Source organism: Nasonia vitripennis, chromosome 5 (genome assembly GCF_009193385.2).
Source record: "Nasonia vitripennis strain AsymCx chromosome 5, Nvit_psr_1.1, whole genome shotgun sequence".
Lineage (NCBI taxonomy): Eukaryota > Metazoa > Arthropoda > Insecta > Hymenoptera > Pteromalidae > Nasonia > Nasonia vitripennis.
Window position 1 is genome coordinate 12,261,044 of NC_045761.1, and position 15,946 is coordinate 12,276,989.

At 46.7% G+C, this 15,946-nt stretch overlaps 2 protein-coding genes across 5 annotated transcripts in view; both read left to right on the forward strand.

Moving 5' to 3' along the window:
- The window catches only part of nAChRa4 (nicotinic acetylcholine receptor alpha 4 subunit), a 95,745-nt gene that overhangs the window by 48,537 nt on the left and 31,262 nt on the right, over positions 1 to 15,946 (forward strand). For 2 of the 4 annotated variants that reach the window (XM_031931566.2, XM_031931567.2), the window contains one exon: positions 8,516 to 8,696. In XM_031931566.2, the coding sequence (XP_031787426.1) occupies positions 8,516 to 8,696 (181 nt within the window). Of the gene's footprint in view, positions 1 to 8,515; positions 8,697 to 10,436; positions 10,618 to 15,946 lie in introns of all 4 variants that reach the window. The other 2 variants (XM_031931568.2, NM_001247975.1) reach the window with 1 other exon arrangement.
- LOC103317856 lies at positions 1,128 to 3,218 on the forward strand. Its single transcript, XM_008217792.3, has 4 exons — positions 1,128 to 2,456; positions 2,605 to 2,642; positions 2,707 to 2,915; positions 2,985 to 3,218. The coding sequence occupies exons 1-4, from the start codon at positions 2,243 to 2,245 to the stop codon at positions 3,079 to 3,081; spliced, it is 558 nt and encodes a 185-aa protein (XP_008216014.1). The 5' UTR covers positions 1,128 to 2,242; the 3' UTR covers positions 3,082 to 3,218.

The following is a 15,946-nucleotide window of genomic DNA, read 5'->3' on the forward strand; positions in this document are numbered from 1 at the left end:
TCGTCGGTCAACTTTACCCCCGCGGTGGGAGTTTCGAAATTCTCTCCCTGTTTGACGACCAACTAGCAGCGGCGCGCGAGTCAGCCGAAGAAGAACAAAGTTACATCCCGGCGATGTTTGCCAGCCTCGGCGTCTTGAATCGTCCCGATAACAAACAATCGCTGATGCTGAATCCACGCAAGCACGTACGCGTTTGCGCCGCCGCAGGACAATAGCCGGATGAACACACTGACACACAAGGGTATAAAGCGGCCGCGTGTTCCGAGTGAGTAATTCCGTAAGTAGGCCGATTCTCCGAGGACTAATCGGAGAGCTGCCTCGGTTAATTGGAACGCCAGTAGTCGTGATCGCTGTCCATACACACGTAGTCTTATACGCGGATTCGGTGACACGTACCCTCGCGTGTGTCGCAAACCGACGCTCGTCCTCGAGGTTCTCCGGCGTCATTACCGAGATTGCGTGTGTAGCTTCGCGGAAATTTAATAACGACCTCGAGAGTTTTTTCGAGAGAGGAAAGTTTCGCGCGTAAAATCACATTCACCGCAGCGCGCGCGCCGGGAAATAAAGAAAACTGCGCGGAGGAAGAGAGAGAGAGAGAGAGAGAGAGAGAGATATTCTTCATTTTTTTCGTTCCACTTCTCTCTCGCTGCGCCGCCGTTGTTGTCGCTCAGCTCGGCTCGTCGTCGTCCTCTCTCTCTCTCTCTCTCTCTCTCGAGGAGATTGTGTGCCTGGAGAGTCCGTATAATAAAAGACGTCCTATCTCTTAAACTCGAGCGCGTGATTACTGCAGGCGGGGGGCGCTCCGAGCGAGGCGGGGAGAGAAAGTCAACAAGTTACGTATAAGATGAAAAATAGACTTCGTTTCCAGCCGCGACGCCGCCGCACCGGGTGGAACGATGGAAAGTTTTACTATTGCGCGCCGCATAAACTTTCGTAATTCCGCGCTTCCGCCGGCTGCTTGGCTCTCTTTGAAAATTCATAGCTCTTCGCGAACGCTTCGCGATGGAGGTCTATACTTATTATGTTTATGAAGCGTCGATCGATCATCCTTGTTTTAAACCTATCGCGAATATTTATCGATCTTCCCTCTCTGCGCAGTAGTCGTCTTAATTAAAAATCGCCGGTTCCGCCTCATTGTCTCACGCGCAGGCATTAGCGAGATGAAAAAAAGAGCTGCGTACACGCGCACGTGTAGGAAGAGCTGCCGATAATTAAGAGCCGCTCCATTAGCCTCCGCCGCATGGGACAATCGAGTCTCAATGCGCTCTTCCCCTTAATTGCGAGCTGCTGCAGCAGGCTCTCGATCGAGAAAAGAGACTGGCGTAGATGCAGCGGCGCATAAAGGATTTCTTGCCACCTGTTAGGCGGAATAATCAGCTCGCTGAAAGAGCTTCCTCGTAGCGTATAGATAGCGATAGCGCGCCGCCTTTTTATCGATGCGATCGTTTTACATAATTCGCCACGTCGCTCGGCCTGGCTCGGACGTTTTAATTAGGGCCTTGCCGATCAGCTGCTTTGGATTTTTAATCAAGCTAAGAGTTTGCTTTCCGTACATGTATATTTCGAAATAGGCGAGAGGGATGATTGATTAGGTGGAAATGGCTGACTATTTTCGATCGAATTTAAAATTAGAACCGACGCATACAGCTGCGTACAATAAAAAAATTCGCTAATTGCGTAACTGAAAAACCGCACGCTCGAGACTCTATCCAGCGGCGGCGGCTCTCGTTTATTAATAAATGCGTTTTAATTCTTAAAGTTCGCTCGCGCGAGAGCCAAGCAGCCAAAGGAGAGCTTGTATTTACGGCGGTTAACCCTCTTACATCAAAGACGCTTTTATCTTGAAAGCCGTACGGCCTGCGGTGTAAGACGCTTGAAGCTAGTGACCCGGTTCGCGCGCGCGCGCGTAAGAGTTTAAAAATACAGGGATGTTTATGCACTTGCGATGTCTTGACTTCTTTTACGATGTCTACCCCCGCCACCGTATATTTTTAACGACTTATAATACGTCGTCGATATTCCTTCGAGATTTTCTCTCGCGTGCAACATACGGGGCGAGCTTTTCACCGCCTGAAGTCGCGCGAGCGCTTCGGGAACAAAACAATTATAGAAAATCGAAAGCTTAACCTACATCAGTCTCCCCTCTTCACCTATCGATTCATCTCGTCGTCGTCGTCGTAATTAAATCGCAAAAACGTCGGTTTCGTGTCTAGTGTAGAAAAAAAAAAAAAATAACGCGGAAATGCACAGCCCGGAAGACGAGGACGAGGAGCCGGAAATCGCGTCGCGAATCTCGCAACTTCGGGCGGTACTGCAGGAGCTGCGCCTCGAGCTGTATCGGGAAAAACTTAACCTCCAGCTCGAGCATCATCGCTCGGTCGGCGGCTCCGTCTCCGCTTCTTGCTGCTGGTCGATTTTCAACTCCGCCGCTGCTGGCGGCAAAGAGGCCAGTCTAGGTATATAACGAGGTTTTTCACCCCGCGAGTGTGTGCGGCCACGTGCGAATGAAATTTACGACGCGGGGAGCGTGCATGTCGCGAGAGTTTTATACACGCGAGTGGGGCGAGTTTTTTCGCGATTATGAAGTTATTTATTTCTCGAAAGATCGGCAAAGCTCTCCGTCGAACCCGGTGATCGTCGAGGTAAGCACCGATTCTAACCAGGTGATAAGCGAATCTTCTCGTCTAAACCCGCTTTCGGCATCAGTCGGAGGATAAAGCGGCGGATCCGGACCTGGCGGGCTTCTACAAGAGCAAGATCGACGAGCTCGAGGCCGACTGCTGCGAGGGTCTGAACCGGATCCGCTCGAGGTTTACCGAGTCCTCGTCCTCGTCCTCGGGTTCCTTCGATCGACTCAAGGCCTTCGACTCGGGTGACGCTCCGAGCGAACTGCAGCTGCTGCTGCTCGACTCAAAGTTCGTTTTGCGCGCGTTGTCAAAATCCGCCGGATGAAATGACGTATCCCTCTCTCGACGTTCGCGCAGATCGACCTTGAGGAAGGAGGAGCCGGTGGAGACGCTGTGGACGGCAATCGACGAGCCATTCAGCGAGGCCGACTTTTCGAGCTTGATGAACGAGTGAACGAGGCGCGCGCCGCTAACGAGAGCCTCGTCGTCGCCGGCAACGAGATCTATCAGGAGCTGATGCGCAAATCCGACTCGTCCGCCGAGAGCAATTTGGCTTTCTAGATACATACATACATACCTATGCATTATCAATTCTCTCTCTCTTTTCCTCTTTTATTCCGCATCCTCTGCTATACAATAAATCGCGAGAGTCGATCGCGTATCAAACGAATAAAAGCTCGTCGACAATCCCGACGAAAGCCGCGGCCTGCGGAGGGCGCAGATCGAGTAAAGCTCGAAAAGAAGCTCCGAACGATGGGAAATCCTTGTCTCTGCCTGCTATCTCCGCGGGAGTATTATCGAACTTTGTCGCCCTCTCCCTCACCGTCGTCGTCGGTGGATAAAAGTTGAACCTCGCGTAATTCGGGCAGCGATTCGTCCGTTACAAAGGCCGTGGAAATTTTTTTCCGAGCTCGTTCGCGCGCGAGCGTCGTCGCGTCAAAGGCAAAGACACCACTTAGGCGGCAAGATAAATGAGAGTGATCGAAGTCGACGTTGTACGTATGAGGGGGGAAAGAAGACACAGCGTTACGTGGTCCATTTAACCCTTCCTCTTCTCTCTACACACAGACATAGATGAAGAGAAAAAGTTGCTCTCGGCACTAAGAGGAGCGACGTGTGTGTATAGCGTCAGGCACGAACCGACGGCCATTGTGAGAACCGACGACGGAAGGGGCGAGTGCACTCTGCCAAGTCAGCCAGGTCCGCCCGTTATTCTTTCGCGCCGCGCGCGCACGTACAACTTTTTCACGCGGCCGCATTGATAACCGGCATTAGCTCCCAACTCTCTTTCTCACTCTCACTCTATATGTATACACAACGGGCCTCGGAGTCGTTGACCTCCAACGCGGTCGCGAGCCTCGATTTTCTCGGCGTGTATACAGCTCTCCCCATCTCACCGCGTTTTTACTCTCTCTCTCTCTCTCTCTCTCTCTCTCTCTCTCTCTCTCTCTCTCTCTCTCTCTCTCTCTCTCTCTGATATGATTCTCGCAATCGGCGTGTCCGCGAGCTTGAATTTCGTAACCGGCCATCAGCGCGTATGGGTTGTTTCATTCAGACAAGCATCGCCGGGAGGCCAGTCATCGCTGATCGATCAAGTGTAGCCCCGATGCGAGAGAGGCACGCAAATCCCGGCAAAATTCCGCCGCGCGAGCACGAGAGAGACCTTTGACCGTAATAATCCGAGTGCGTGGGCTGTGCGCGCCGGCAGTCATCATTATCGGAGCTTTCTCCCTTTGGAGCTCGGATAATCGAGCCGATCGGGATGCGATGCTCGATGAATGGGATCGCCTCTGAATTAGTGTGCGCCTTTGTCTCGCTACTGTGCTTGCTCTTTTCGCTCGCGGGTATAAGCTGTACCGTGTAGAATTACTCGGTCAAATATTTTTGCAGCGCGAGACGTAAGCCGACGGCAAACGCGAGGAAATGAAATACAGTTTAAACTTATATACACTCCGTGCAAGTGCCGCGACGTGATTAAAGCTCGGCACACAGCCGCTCTCCCGTTGCAGCCTGAGACGAACTTTGTATGTATAAGAATACTTGTTTGCAAAGTGTATAGCCGTAAAATCCGAACTGGGCCGCGTTGAAAGTTCCTCGGGAGCGTTGCTGCACTGGTGTTTTAGCAATATTCTATAGACGCGGTGTAGGTGTAGACGCACTCGGTCCCGGCTGCGCGGATATTTCCCGTAAATATTTTTCCGAAGGAAATCAGCTAGAGCGGGAATCCCGACGCGAGATTATTCGGGAGGAGGCGGAACCGAGCCGGTCATATTTAATAAAGCTCGACGAAAGCTCGGCGCGACGATTCGATAACACTAATGGGCTGCGATATCTCGGAGGAATTCACGACGTCCCTGATGACGAGGTTGTACACATTTTTTATAATATTTCGACTTGTATATACATCGGAATTGAAACGTTAGACCGCTGAATAATTGAATCGCCCTCATATAGCTTAATAAGTAATCCCGGCACGTATACATAATTATCCGGTACGTATAGCATTGAAAGTTGCGTCGGAAAAGAGAGCGAGCTTTTTCTCCCGTATAAAATATTTGCGCGCGGCAGCGCAATTACAGAGCTTTTTCATAGCAGTGCGGGCGGGCGAAAATATATACATAGCTATACGAATCCGCTCTTATACTTCAAACTAATAAAAAGCGGTACGAAGTTACTTCCCCCGAGAGAGAGAGCCGCGCGCTCCGAAAACACAAGCTCGCTCAAACGTACTTAAAATAAGCTCTGGTCCCGATGTAATTTCAGCTGCAAGACAAGAATATCGAACGAGCATGCGAAGTGAAAGAGAAAGAACGAGAGATAGTTATACAGTCCGCGAAAGTTTGGAAAGGTTCCTCCTCCGCAGCGCATCCTCGAAAAATTAACTCGAACGCGCGCAAAAACGTCTCTTCGGGGGAATGAGAGAGAGAGAGAGAGAGAGAGAGAGGGCCGCAACTTGGCTCGGAGTTTGTGCAGTGATAAAAGCGTCGCTCGAATCGAATTTCTCTCTCTCTCTCTCTCTCTCTCTCTCTCTCTCTCTCTCTCTCTCTCTCGAAAATTTCTCCGAGCCAGCTGCGATTGCGTGGCGGGACTAATAGATTTTCGCCATCGGGACTTTAGCTGTCGGATTGAGAGGGAGAGCGCCGCGACTGTGAGGGAGAAAAATGGAGAGATCCCCACTGGTAGATATAGCCTGATTGTGAAAGGAGACTCCGTCGCTCTCTCTCTCTCTCTCTCTCTCTCTCTCTCTCTCTCTCTCTCTCTCTCTCTCTCTCTCTCTCTCTCTCTCTGGCTCTGTCCGATATAACGGGACGAGATGCTTTCCTTGGACTCGCAATTTTTCAGGGACACCAGCGAGAGAGTGAAAGAGATTGCCGGGATTGTTTTTCGCGATTAGAGCTTTCTAAGCTCCGCCGGTAATCCGCTCTTCCCTTCCCTTTTCCCCCGAGAGGAAGAGAGAAAATTTCCCTCGTAACGACGCGCGTAAAAGTCTCTCGAAGAGCAGCGGCGGCGGCGAAGTTCGCGCAATTAAAATACACGGCTCTTTCCATTGCCTGTGTAAATCCGAGTTAGAGCCCCGACGAAAACAATCGGAGATCCTCTCGCCGCGGCTAACTGTCCTTTAATTTCCAAAAGCCGTTCGTTCATTACACTCGCGGCGCGTGCTGCCTGTGAAAAAGTAGAAGAAAGCTTATTTTCGAAGCTTTACGGGGTAAGCGACGAGCGCCGAGTGACGGATTTTACGGTCTTCTGTGTTTGTGAGTGTGTACAACGTCGACTGTTAGTTACGCCCGTCACCGCCAGATTAATGCCATAAATCAAGCTTAGGAAAGGATTAGCCGGCGATGTATAAAAACACGAGATTAATATTTATTATTACGACGAAACTCGAGCGCCGGCGCGCTCTCGGCCCGGTTCATTATTGTAACGAGAGGCAGCAGCGGCGAAACTTTGTCGAAATTCTGATTTATCGCGACAAGACGCGAAAACACAGAGCATAACACGGGCATGGCTCTTCTCTCTCTCTCTCTCTCTCTCTCTCTCTCGCTCGGCTGTCTCTCGTCGATTTGAATTCCGCGCGCAGTCGCGCGAACTTTAAAATTGCGCAAACGTATTATCTGCGCCGGCGGCGGCGTGTACGTGCCGCAACATAAGTCAAAAGACGCTTGTGCAGCAGCGAAAGGAGTGGCGGCCGCGCCGTGGAAATCCGCTAAATAAATCGCGCTTGCTCCGCCGGGAACTTTTCCATTGGACAAAATGATTTATGGCCCAGTCTTTCTCTTTCTTCTGCGCACTGTGCTATCCGTCCGTGTGCTTTTCTTCGCGCAAGCTTCTCATCCCACGCGAATTTCGAATCACAGTTCAGAGATGAGCGATGTGTGTAATCGGGGGTCTTCGAACACCGCGGATTATTCCGACCCAAAAGCACTCCGGTAATAAAGAGAGAGAAGCTTCCGAAAAAATCGCTGCCTTGGAAAATCCCCCGACTGCGAAGCGCCGTTCTCATTACAGAACATCTAGCGCTCGCTCGCGTGAAAGCGCGCGCCAAATCCCCGCGATTTTCCACTACAGCGCCGCGCGCGACTCCAATCACTTTTCAATTTGTTCCGATATCCGCGCGCCGGAGACAAAACAGAGATAGACGCGCCTCTGTTGTATGCACGCGCGGCGAAAAAGCTGCATCGCTGAAATCGACGAAACGCTCTTATTCCAGAGCGCTGCGCTAATGGAAGCTGCTCCACTGGCGCAACGGGAAATTGCGCCCTTGTAGCGCGCCAGCAGGGATATGTAAATTATCGTCGAGACGCGAGCGTCGTCGTTACCCCTTGCGAAAGCGACAACGGGAGAAAATTATTGCGCAGCCAACAGCCACGAAAGAGTGTACGCCCACGCACAGAGCCGAGGATGAGAAACGATCGGAAGCCTCTTGCGCTGTCGTCGTGTCTTTCTTCGCTTCGAGGCTTAAAGCTTTCTTTCGGCGCGTGTCAGGAGCTTTTGCTTGGCTTCGTCGCTGCGACGACGCGACGCTCTCCCCGTTTATCCGTTCAATCGCGCGCGCGCGCGTGCGATCATTTTTCCACCCCCGCAGCCGCGTAATAACAACTTTTCTGCGAGAGAAATACGAGAAGAGGGACGCTTGGCTCGTTGTGTGCGTTCACCAGCGCGTTTGCTTACGATTATAGTCGAAGAAAAGTGTGGCAATTGAAAAACACGCATAGCCTAGTGGGTGCGGCGGTGTCCCTGCCGACGAGAAGCTGTCGTTCGGTGGGATCGGAAAGGGTGTGCTGAAGCTTGATTCTCCGAATTTCCAGGAAAGCTCGTATACACGTCAATGCAAGAAGTTTCGCGGAACCCGCTTCCTGCACGACTATGAGTCATTCTTCTCGCGGCGAGCAAACTTTGCTACTTCGCTACTTTTATCAAGGATAAAGCAGTCGTATTTTCCACTTTAAAATGCGCTTCTTTTTCTATCTTGAAAGCTCGCGTCACGGAATAAGCATGACCTATTCTAGCGAGCATCTTCCGAGGAAAAAAACTTTGTCGTCTGGGGAGACAAACATTGTTGTGTACTTGCAAGAGTCGTATATACTTTCAATTTGCTCGAGAGAGATGACAGTACACGCTTTTTTCCCCCACCGAAAAGTTTCGAACCGGCGGGGAATGATGACACACGGCACCCACGCGGAGCATCGAGAAGAATGATCCGATGCGCGAGCAAAATTCAAAGCAAAGAAAACCAGAGCAAAAAAAGAAAGAAAAGAAAATAAAAGAAAGGCAATAGAGATAAAAAGCAAATGATCAGCGTGCTCCGACTGAGAAATATCGGAAAGTACAAAGTAAGCTCTCTCGACCGCCGCAGCGCCCAGAACCACTAATGTGCTCGCTCGCAGCGCGGACGGAAACTTCGAGGTGACCTTGGCCACGAAGGCCACCATCTACCACCAGGGCTTGGTCGAGTGGAAGCCACCGGCGATATACAAGTCTTCCTGCGAAATCGACGTCGAGTACTTCCCCTTCGACGAGCAGACCTGCGTACTCAAGTTCGGTTCTTGGACCTACGACGGCTTCAAGGTAATTTCGCGAGCACTGCATGCATACCTACGTATCTATATATAGCTCACTATAAGTCATTCGTATTATACTATATATATATTTTTATATTATATACTCTGTTTTCCTTTTTTTGTCGTACCTACATTTATATATTCACTATATATCATTTTGTGTATATTCTACTCATACCTCAACCATAAACCACATATTGCGCCTTCATATTAACTGTATAAGAGAAGCAAGCCATATGATGTACATTGATAAACGATGGCCATATATACATATATAACTGAATACATAAGCGATGCGTGTGAGACCTTGCGTATGCGAGAACGTGTGATATGACTTGTCGTTCGTTGTCCCTGTGCTGTACATATATATAGTATTTTTGTCTCTCTCTCTACTATTATACAGTATGTTCAAACCTCTTCTCACCTCTCTTTACTTTCCAGCTGCGCGTGTATTAACCACCGCCACCACCACCACCACCACTACCACTACTGTATATTATCACCACTACCACATATTTTATATAGACGGTGCGGAACGCATAAAGCACGCGTGCAACACAAAGCACACCATTTTTTGCAATTCTCATTTTTAGTTTTTCTCTCACGGCCCTCGCGCTCAGCAGAAGCGCCGCGCTGGCATGTTATATTCACCGTCGCATGTTTCCATTGATTCTTCCGTGTAATGATAACGACGACGAAAGCAACGCGGCGCTTGTACTGTAATTACGAGGACGTGAGAAAAGGAGGATAGCCTCCTTCGACCCAGCAGCCCCACCCTCTGACCCCGCCACTTCGAACTACAATGCGATATATCGTTACAAGCCCCTCTATAATCATAGCTATATACCGTACGGAGTGTGTGCCGAACTGCTGTTTATACTTCTTTAACTCTTATCTATCGTGTTGCATACTCACTGTATATAAATGCTCTCGTTTAGTGTCGGGAACCGAAGCACACACACCCTGTACCACTACTATACTATACTGCTACTTTTACTACTACTACTATTACTTCTACTCTACTTTTTTTCTTTACGGATCGTTCGTCTCCCCGATTCGCGTGGCTTCGAGTGCCGCGAAACGACGAGACGAGCGACGAAAACAGCTACGAGCTCCTGGACGCAAACTGATTTGACCACGTATACTTTTGTACATAAACTATCGCTGACAGTAGTATTCCCTCTCGTTTTTTCTCTCACTCATAGCTATGTACATACAAAGTTTCTCTTCAGCTTGATGTAACGTTTTGAACTTCTCTCTCTCTATTTGATTCACGTTTATAACCTGTCTTGTATTCATTGTGTGATCGTGATTGCAATGCACAAGACGATTCAAATTCAATCTCGTCGCTGCGAGTTGCCTCGAACACACTTCGGGAGTAACGTCATTGTCGCTCTCGCTTGTGGATTAATTCAGAAAACAATGCTATTGTCAGTGCGAGAATAATAAGAGAGAAAAACGCTCGAAGTAAACGCTGCTAGCTGGTAACGTAGGCGCGAGAACAAGTCCAGGAGGTAGGCGGGCAAAGGAACAAGAGAACAGAGAGTCTGAAAAGCAAAGAAAAGAGAAAAGGAAATAGATGCAATAGCAAGAGTAAAGTAAGAGAAAGAAAGAAAAAAAATTAAGAGAAGTAGTTGAACTGCGCGCTAAAAAGAGAAAGAGAAGGTGGTCGCGCCGAGAGAGAGAAAGAGAGAGAGAGAGAGAGAGGTATCACCCTGGGCTTGTTTTTTTGTTACGGTGTTCGCAGCGCCGACGGCAACTACGAGGTGACGCTGATGACTAAGGCCACCGTCTACTATTCGGGATTGGTCGTCTGGCAGCCGCCGGCAGTTTATAAGTCCTCCTGCTCCATCGACGTTGAGTTCTTTCCCTACGACGTACAAACCTGCGTTTTGAAGTTAGGCTCCTGGACCTATGACGGCTTCAAGGTGCCGAGAGATTATAACCCGAGAGAGACGTTGTTGTGTTTTTAAATAATTGTTATATATATATATATATATATATATATATATATATATATATATATATATATATATATATATATATATATATATATCAACATCATTGAGACGTTGTTTTCTTGTTTAATTATTATCACGTTTTTCTGATTTACTTTCTGTTTTCATATGAATATTATATCTATATATCTATTATCTAAATCTCTATAGGAGTTTGACGTGGTAAACGTGTTTTTATATACGTATATCGGGTGTTGTTGTTCTGGCCTTGACTCGCTCTTTTTTTTCCAAATTATTTTTCCAACCGAGGCTACGTACCTGTGATTCTGCACCGAGAGGAGTCTGTGTCTCATGGTTTTTTTCGTGTTACTTCTGTTGTGATTTTATATATATTGTGTTTCTGTTTTGTACCTCTATCGACTTTAACTTATATGCTCTCTACTAAAGCAATTGGAGATTCTTCAAAACTATATCTTTGTTTTCAAAATCTGGTACTTTATACTGTTTAGTTCGTTTTAGTTATATGATTTCTTTCACTTATATCACAAAAATAACAGCAATGCATGCAGTGTTTATCTGCTCCACTCGACGGACAAAACCAAATACTGGCGCCTCTCACAGGTAAATAGCCTGTCTGTTTGTGAGAATCTATAGAGTTAACATCTCGATTAATTATAAGCTGAAATAACGTACTTCAACATTATAATCTCTCTCGATGATTTGGTATATATAACAATTGATTTCGTTCGTTCGTTCGTAAGATGCGCTGTTGAACGTCTTATTATATTACATGCATACACATATTTATATATTATATATATATATATATATATATTCATGCATTCCTGTTTAAATTTTGTAATGACAGTGTTACTATTATTTTTATTAATTTATACATTGACGTTCATCGTTCGTGCATCGTTGTCTGTTCTACTTCTAATATATGATCGTCTATATATATATGATATTTTTATCGTAACAGGCTGAATATTAATAGTGAAAAGTCGTATACTAATGCTGCAAGGAGTCGGTTAGACGAGGGAAGAATATTATAATAGACCCTCGCGCCAATTAACGATTTCACGAACGCGTTCGAGATCGTTTTTAATTGCCTCTCGCCAGTAGGTGCATCGTGATTTTATTTATCGACTCGTATATAAATACAACGAATACGAGCCCATGTTTCTAATTGATCATTATTTTCTTGTTTTCACTTTTGTTTCACGAGTCTTTAAACATTTATTGAAACTGATGCTTGACTCTTACATACATACATTCTTATATATAAAAAGCAAGTGTTAAATTTTACTTTTTGTCGTTCGATTTGGCCGTTTAGTAATAATGAAAACAGAAACTGTAGATTAATTGCTGCTACGTTTTTAATTGCGCATATTTTAAAGAACGATATACAGAGTTTTTCTTTTGATTTTTGCTGTTTTATCGTAGAGATGAACTAGATTGTTATATGATTTCGCCGAATTTCAATGAGGATCTGTTGAAACGATATGTGATTAGAGCTGGATATAACTTGGCATTTTTTTCGGTGCAAGGATGCGATAAAAATTAGCAAACGATTGCATAGAATTTATTGAAAAACAATGTCATAACATAATGCTGCTTATCGCTTAACGACGTATATTGGATAGTTTTACACCTGCAGCTGCTTGAGAAATTTGTATCTGTGTAGGTATATTATACATAGCATAGTCCATTTGCCTTGATCATGCAAAGATATGATTTGTTTATTATTAGCTAACTGAGAACGTTCATAAAAAGAATCTCATGTATTCGTTTTCTTTAATACACACATATATATATATATATATGACGAGGCATGCTCGTGGTTTATAATTTATTGGTAATTTTTCTCTTGATGTCTAGAAATTTAGCATCGATGAGAAAGCAATGAATTACGTTTCTGTATTAGTAAATTTTGTTATTAAAATAAAAGAAATTAATAAAAACCAAGCTCTAAAAATATAAAGGATATCGTGCACTTGTACAAAACTTGTATCGTCCATCTCGATCAAATATTCAAGGAATTTAATCGTAACATTCGAATATATTGCAATAATAGGATGAAGTAAATGCACGTTGCAGGTACCGGTAATAAGTTGAATTTATTTTGTTGCATTGTCAAACCTTTCGCATCAATGTAAACGATAATCCTGCAATATTTTACAATAAATCTTGAAACAAATTCGTGTACCATATCCTTGACCAAAGACTAAATAAACAAATAAAGCTAAAAGAGAAAATTTAAAACTTAAAAAGTATGAAGATTTTTCTAGAATGTATTTTGAACTCTCACACAGCCACTCATACACGAAAATGCAAACTCCATGATTCACCATCTGCTAAAACTAAAAGAACATAGTTGTCAGATGAAATTCAGCTTCATTCGTGGGATCCTGGGAATCATCACCGATGTACAAGAAAAAGGCCGATGTTATTCGTACGTCAGATTACAATACATATAGAAAGACCAAGAGAGCATTTAATTTCAAACTCCGCAACAGAGCAAGATCTTTCCGATAAGATAATTCAAAGTAGATCACAGAACCGCGCGTTGGATTTATGTATCGTAATACGACGTGCAGGCCTGCTGTACATCATCCTATAAGACAAAAAATTCAATCAAACAAGACTATCGCCCTGCCTTTTTTTGAATCATAGGATTTCAACAACAAAAAATATGTATATTTTCACGAAGCGCACAATCGAAATAACCAAGTCCCGGCCGAAATACTACTTTAATGGAACACTGCGGTTTCAGCTCGGACGTTCGTCTGCCTCAGCTGCATGTATATAGTATAGGCGCGGACAGCGCGCGTGAATTCCGCTCGGACACGAAATTCCGTACGTGCCAACCGCGAACTGGAATTAGTGCGGCGTAACGTTTTCGATTATAATGCCGACAGACCGAACGGGATACGAATTGATTTTATTTCTCTCCGCGCACAATTTTTTGTTCTCTCTCTCTCCATTTCTTGGTAAATAAAAGTGGTGAAATTTCGTATGCGCGCTACTGACACTGACAGCACAAGGCCGCGCGCTGGTCCGCAAGTTTTATTCTCTGCGCTGCAGCTTCAAACTGCAACTGACGTAAAGGGAGCAACGCTGTTAACTACTTTATATAACACGGGAGCTGCGGGATGCTCTTGTTTGATGTTAATTATGATCCGCGCACTCGTCGTTAAAGATTGTTCAGCCGGGTAGTTGCAGAACGTCGTTGGGCTAATGATCACTTCAAAAAGTAATCAAACTTTTAATTGCTTAAAAGCATGGCGATCCGAGCCAAAAATAACTGCGGTCTTGTAAAAAAAGCCTTTGATCGAAAGCTGACCGAAAGCCCGAAATCACAGCTATCCGAATTCAGCAAAAATTCCCGCCTCGCGCTCGTTACCCTCCATATAAATATAATCCAACGCACACGCGGCTCTTGAAATCATCCCGCAGTCGGTTCACGCGCTCGCTCCAGATCTCATTAGGCACACTCGCTGCCTTTAATTTTAATCAAAGTTTTCTCGGTCTCCCGCGCAAAAATGCCCCGCCGTCGCGGCGTCGCAGCTCGTCTCTCCCCCTCTCTCTCTCTCTCTCTCTCTCTCTCTCTCTCTCTCGCCCCGCTTTAATTAACGACGCGCACGTGCGACGCATGTAGCAGGCTTGCGCACATGGTTGATCGAGCGTTTAATTAACTCGAGCAATGCGTCTCCGGTTGCGCGCCCTTCGCGTCTTTCGCTCTTTGACCCCGATGCCGCCGCCGCCGCCGCGCATAACCTTGTATTACTATGGAATAATAGCGTGAGCTTTAAATGCTTTCGCGGCCACACTCTGATGAAGACGTCATTTCCGCGCGCCGCGAACCTCCGCACTGAAAGTCATAAATACCATCCCCCTACCGCGACAAGATTACGGATGGGCTTCTCAAGGTTTCCGCGATTCCAAAGGTGCCGTATCCGAAATAGCACAATAGTCGCGTGCGGGAATTTTCAAGTGTGTACCTATGCCCATCAAAGCAGCGTATTACTATGCGGCCGAGAGACCGCGTGATCGTTTGCTCGCGCTTGTTCAACTCGCACTCAAGAGCCGGCGGCTTTGTGCGGATCTGTGCGATACGTATACAACCGTGATTCGAAATCGCGTATCTTCGAACGCTATGACAAAATCGAGTCGCAGCTCGACTCTTCCCTGGAATTGGTCACACATCGTGGCGAGAATCGTGAGGTCGCTTCTTTGTCAAGGCTTTCCAATTTCGCCCCTCTCGCGAAGCGGATAAAAACACGCCGACGGGAGAAGAGAATCCTTGAAAATCAGCTCTTGGCACTGGCGCAAAAGGAGAAAAACAATGCTTTTAAGCTCCCGCCATGAAATCCGGGCCACTCATTCACTTTAAAGAAGTTTAAAGGCGCGCAACTACCTACGGAAAAGATTGGCCATATTTCAACTCCTAAGGAGCAAAAGGTTACTCTCTATCTCTCTCTCTCTCTCTCTCTCTCTCTCTCTCTCTCTCTCTCTCTCTCTCTCTCTCTCTCTCTCTCTCGCGCGCGCGCGCACTTATCGCACTCGCGCGCATTCGAGCCGGCCGGGGAAATCTCCGCGCGAACAAAGACGAGAAGCAAATTTTTATCACTCCACATTTCGTTTAACAGAGAGTATGCGCGCCCGCGGCAATGATCGTATAGTCCCCGATGCGTAAAAGCATTAAATCTCCGGAGAGTCATGTTTAACTTTTACGCCCTCTGCTCTCCTTTACAACCTCGACCCTGAAAACCCGCAGGTATATGCCTGCGACGCAGAGGGAGAGGGTCAGGATCGTAAAACGACCAGCCCTCTCTCCTCCTCGTAATAAGAAATCCCAATGAGCGCCGAAGTGTGTGGATAGATAGCGAAAGCTGATGCTCACGAGTCTCGCGCGACGTCCTATAAAAACATCGTTAAAGCTCTGCTCTCGAAAAACGTAGAGCTCGGTCGTTATAGAGGAAAGCGGAATAAGAAGAGGGCTGCCGCCGCTTTATCGCGCGCCACCGACGAAAATTTCGGCGGAAATTGGCCCGAGCTCTTATCGCGGCGGCCGGAGAAAGAGAGAGAGAGAGAGAGTGTGTGAGAGAGAGAGCTCTGGAGGCTCGAAGTAATTAGAATTTCATCGCCGTCGCCAGCCGCCTCTGGAGTATAAGGCGCGCCAGGGGGATATCCGCTTCACAGCCCCTGCGTGGATTACCAAAAACTTGGCGCAGCGCTTTCTTCGGATTATCCGTTATACATATTCCTCACCAACTCGCTGTTATGGAGTCGACAC

Coding starts and splice junctions, on each gene's coding strand:
- LOC103317856 (XM_008217792.3), top strand. CDS start 2,243: ATGCACAGCCCGGAAGACGAGGACGAGGAGCCGGAAATCGCGTCGCGA. Junction 2,643..2,706: donor CGAACCCGGTGATCGTCGAG/GTAAGCACCGAT, acceptor TTTCGGCATCAG/TCGGAGGATAAAGCGGCGGA. Junction 2,916..2,984: donor CTGCTGCTGCTCGACTCAAA/GTTCGTTTTGCG, acceptor ACGTTCGCGCAG/ATCGACCTTGAGGAAGGAGG.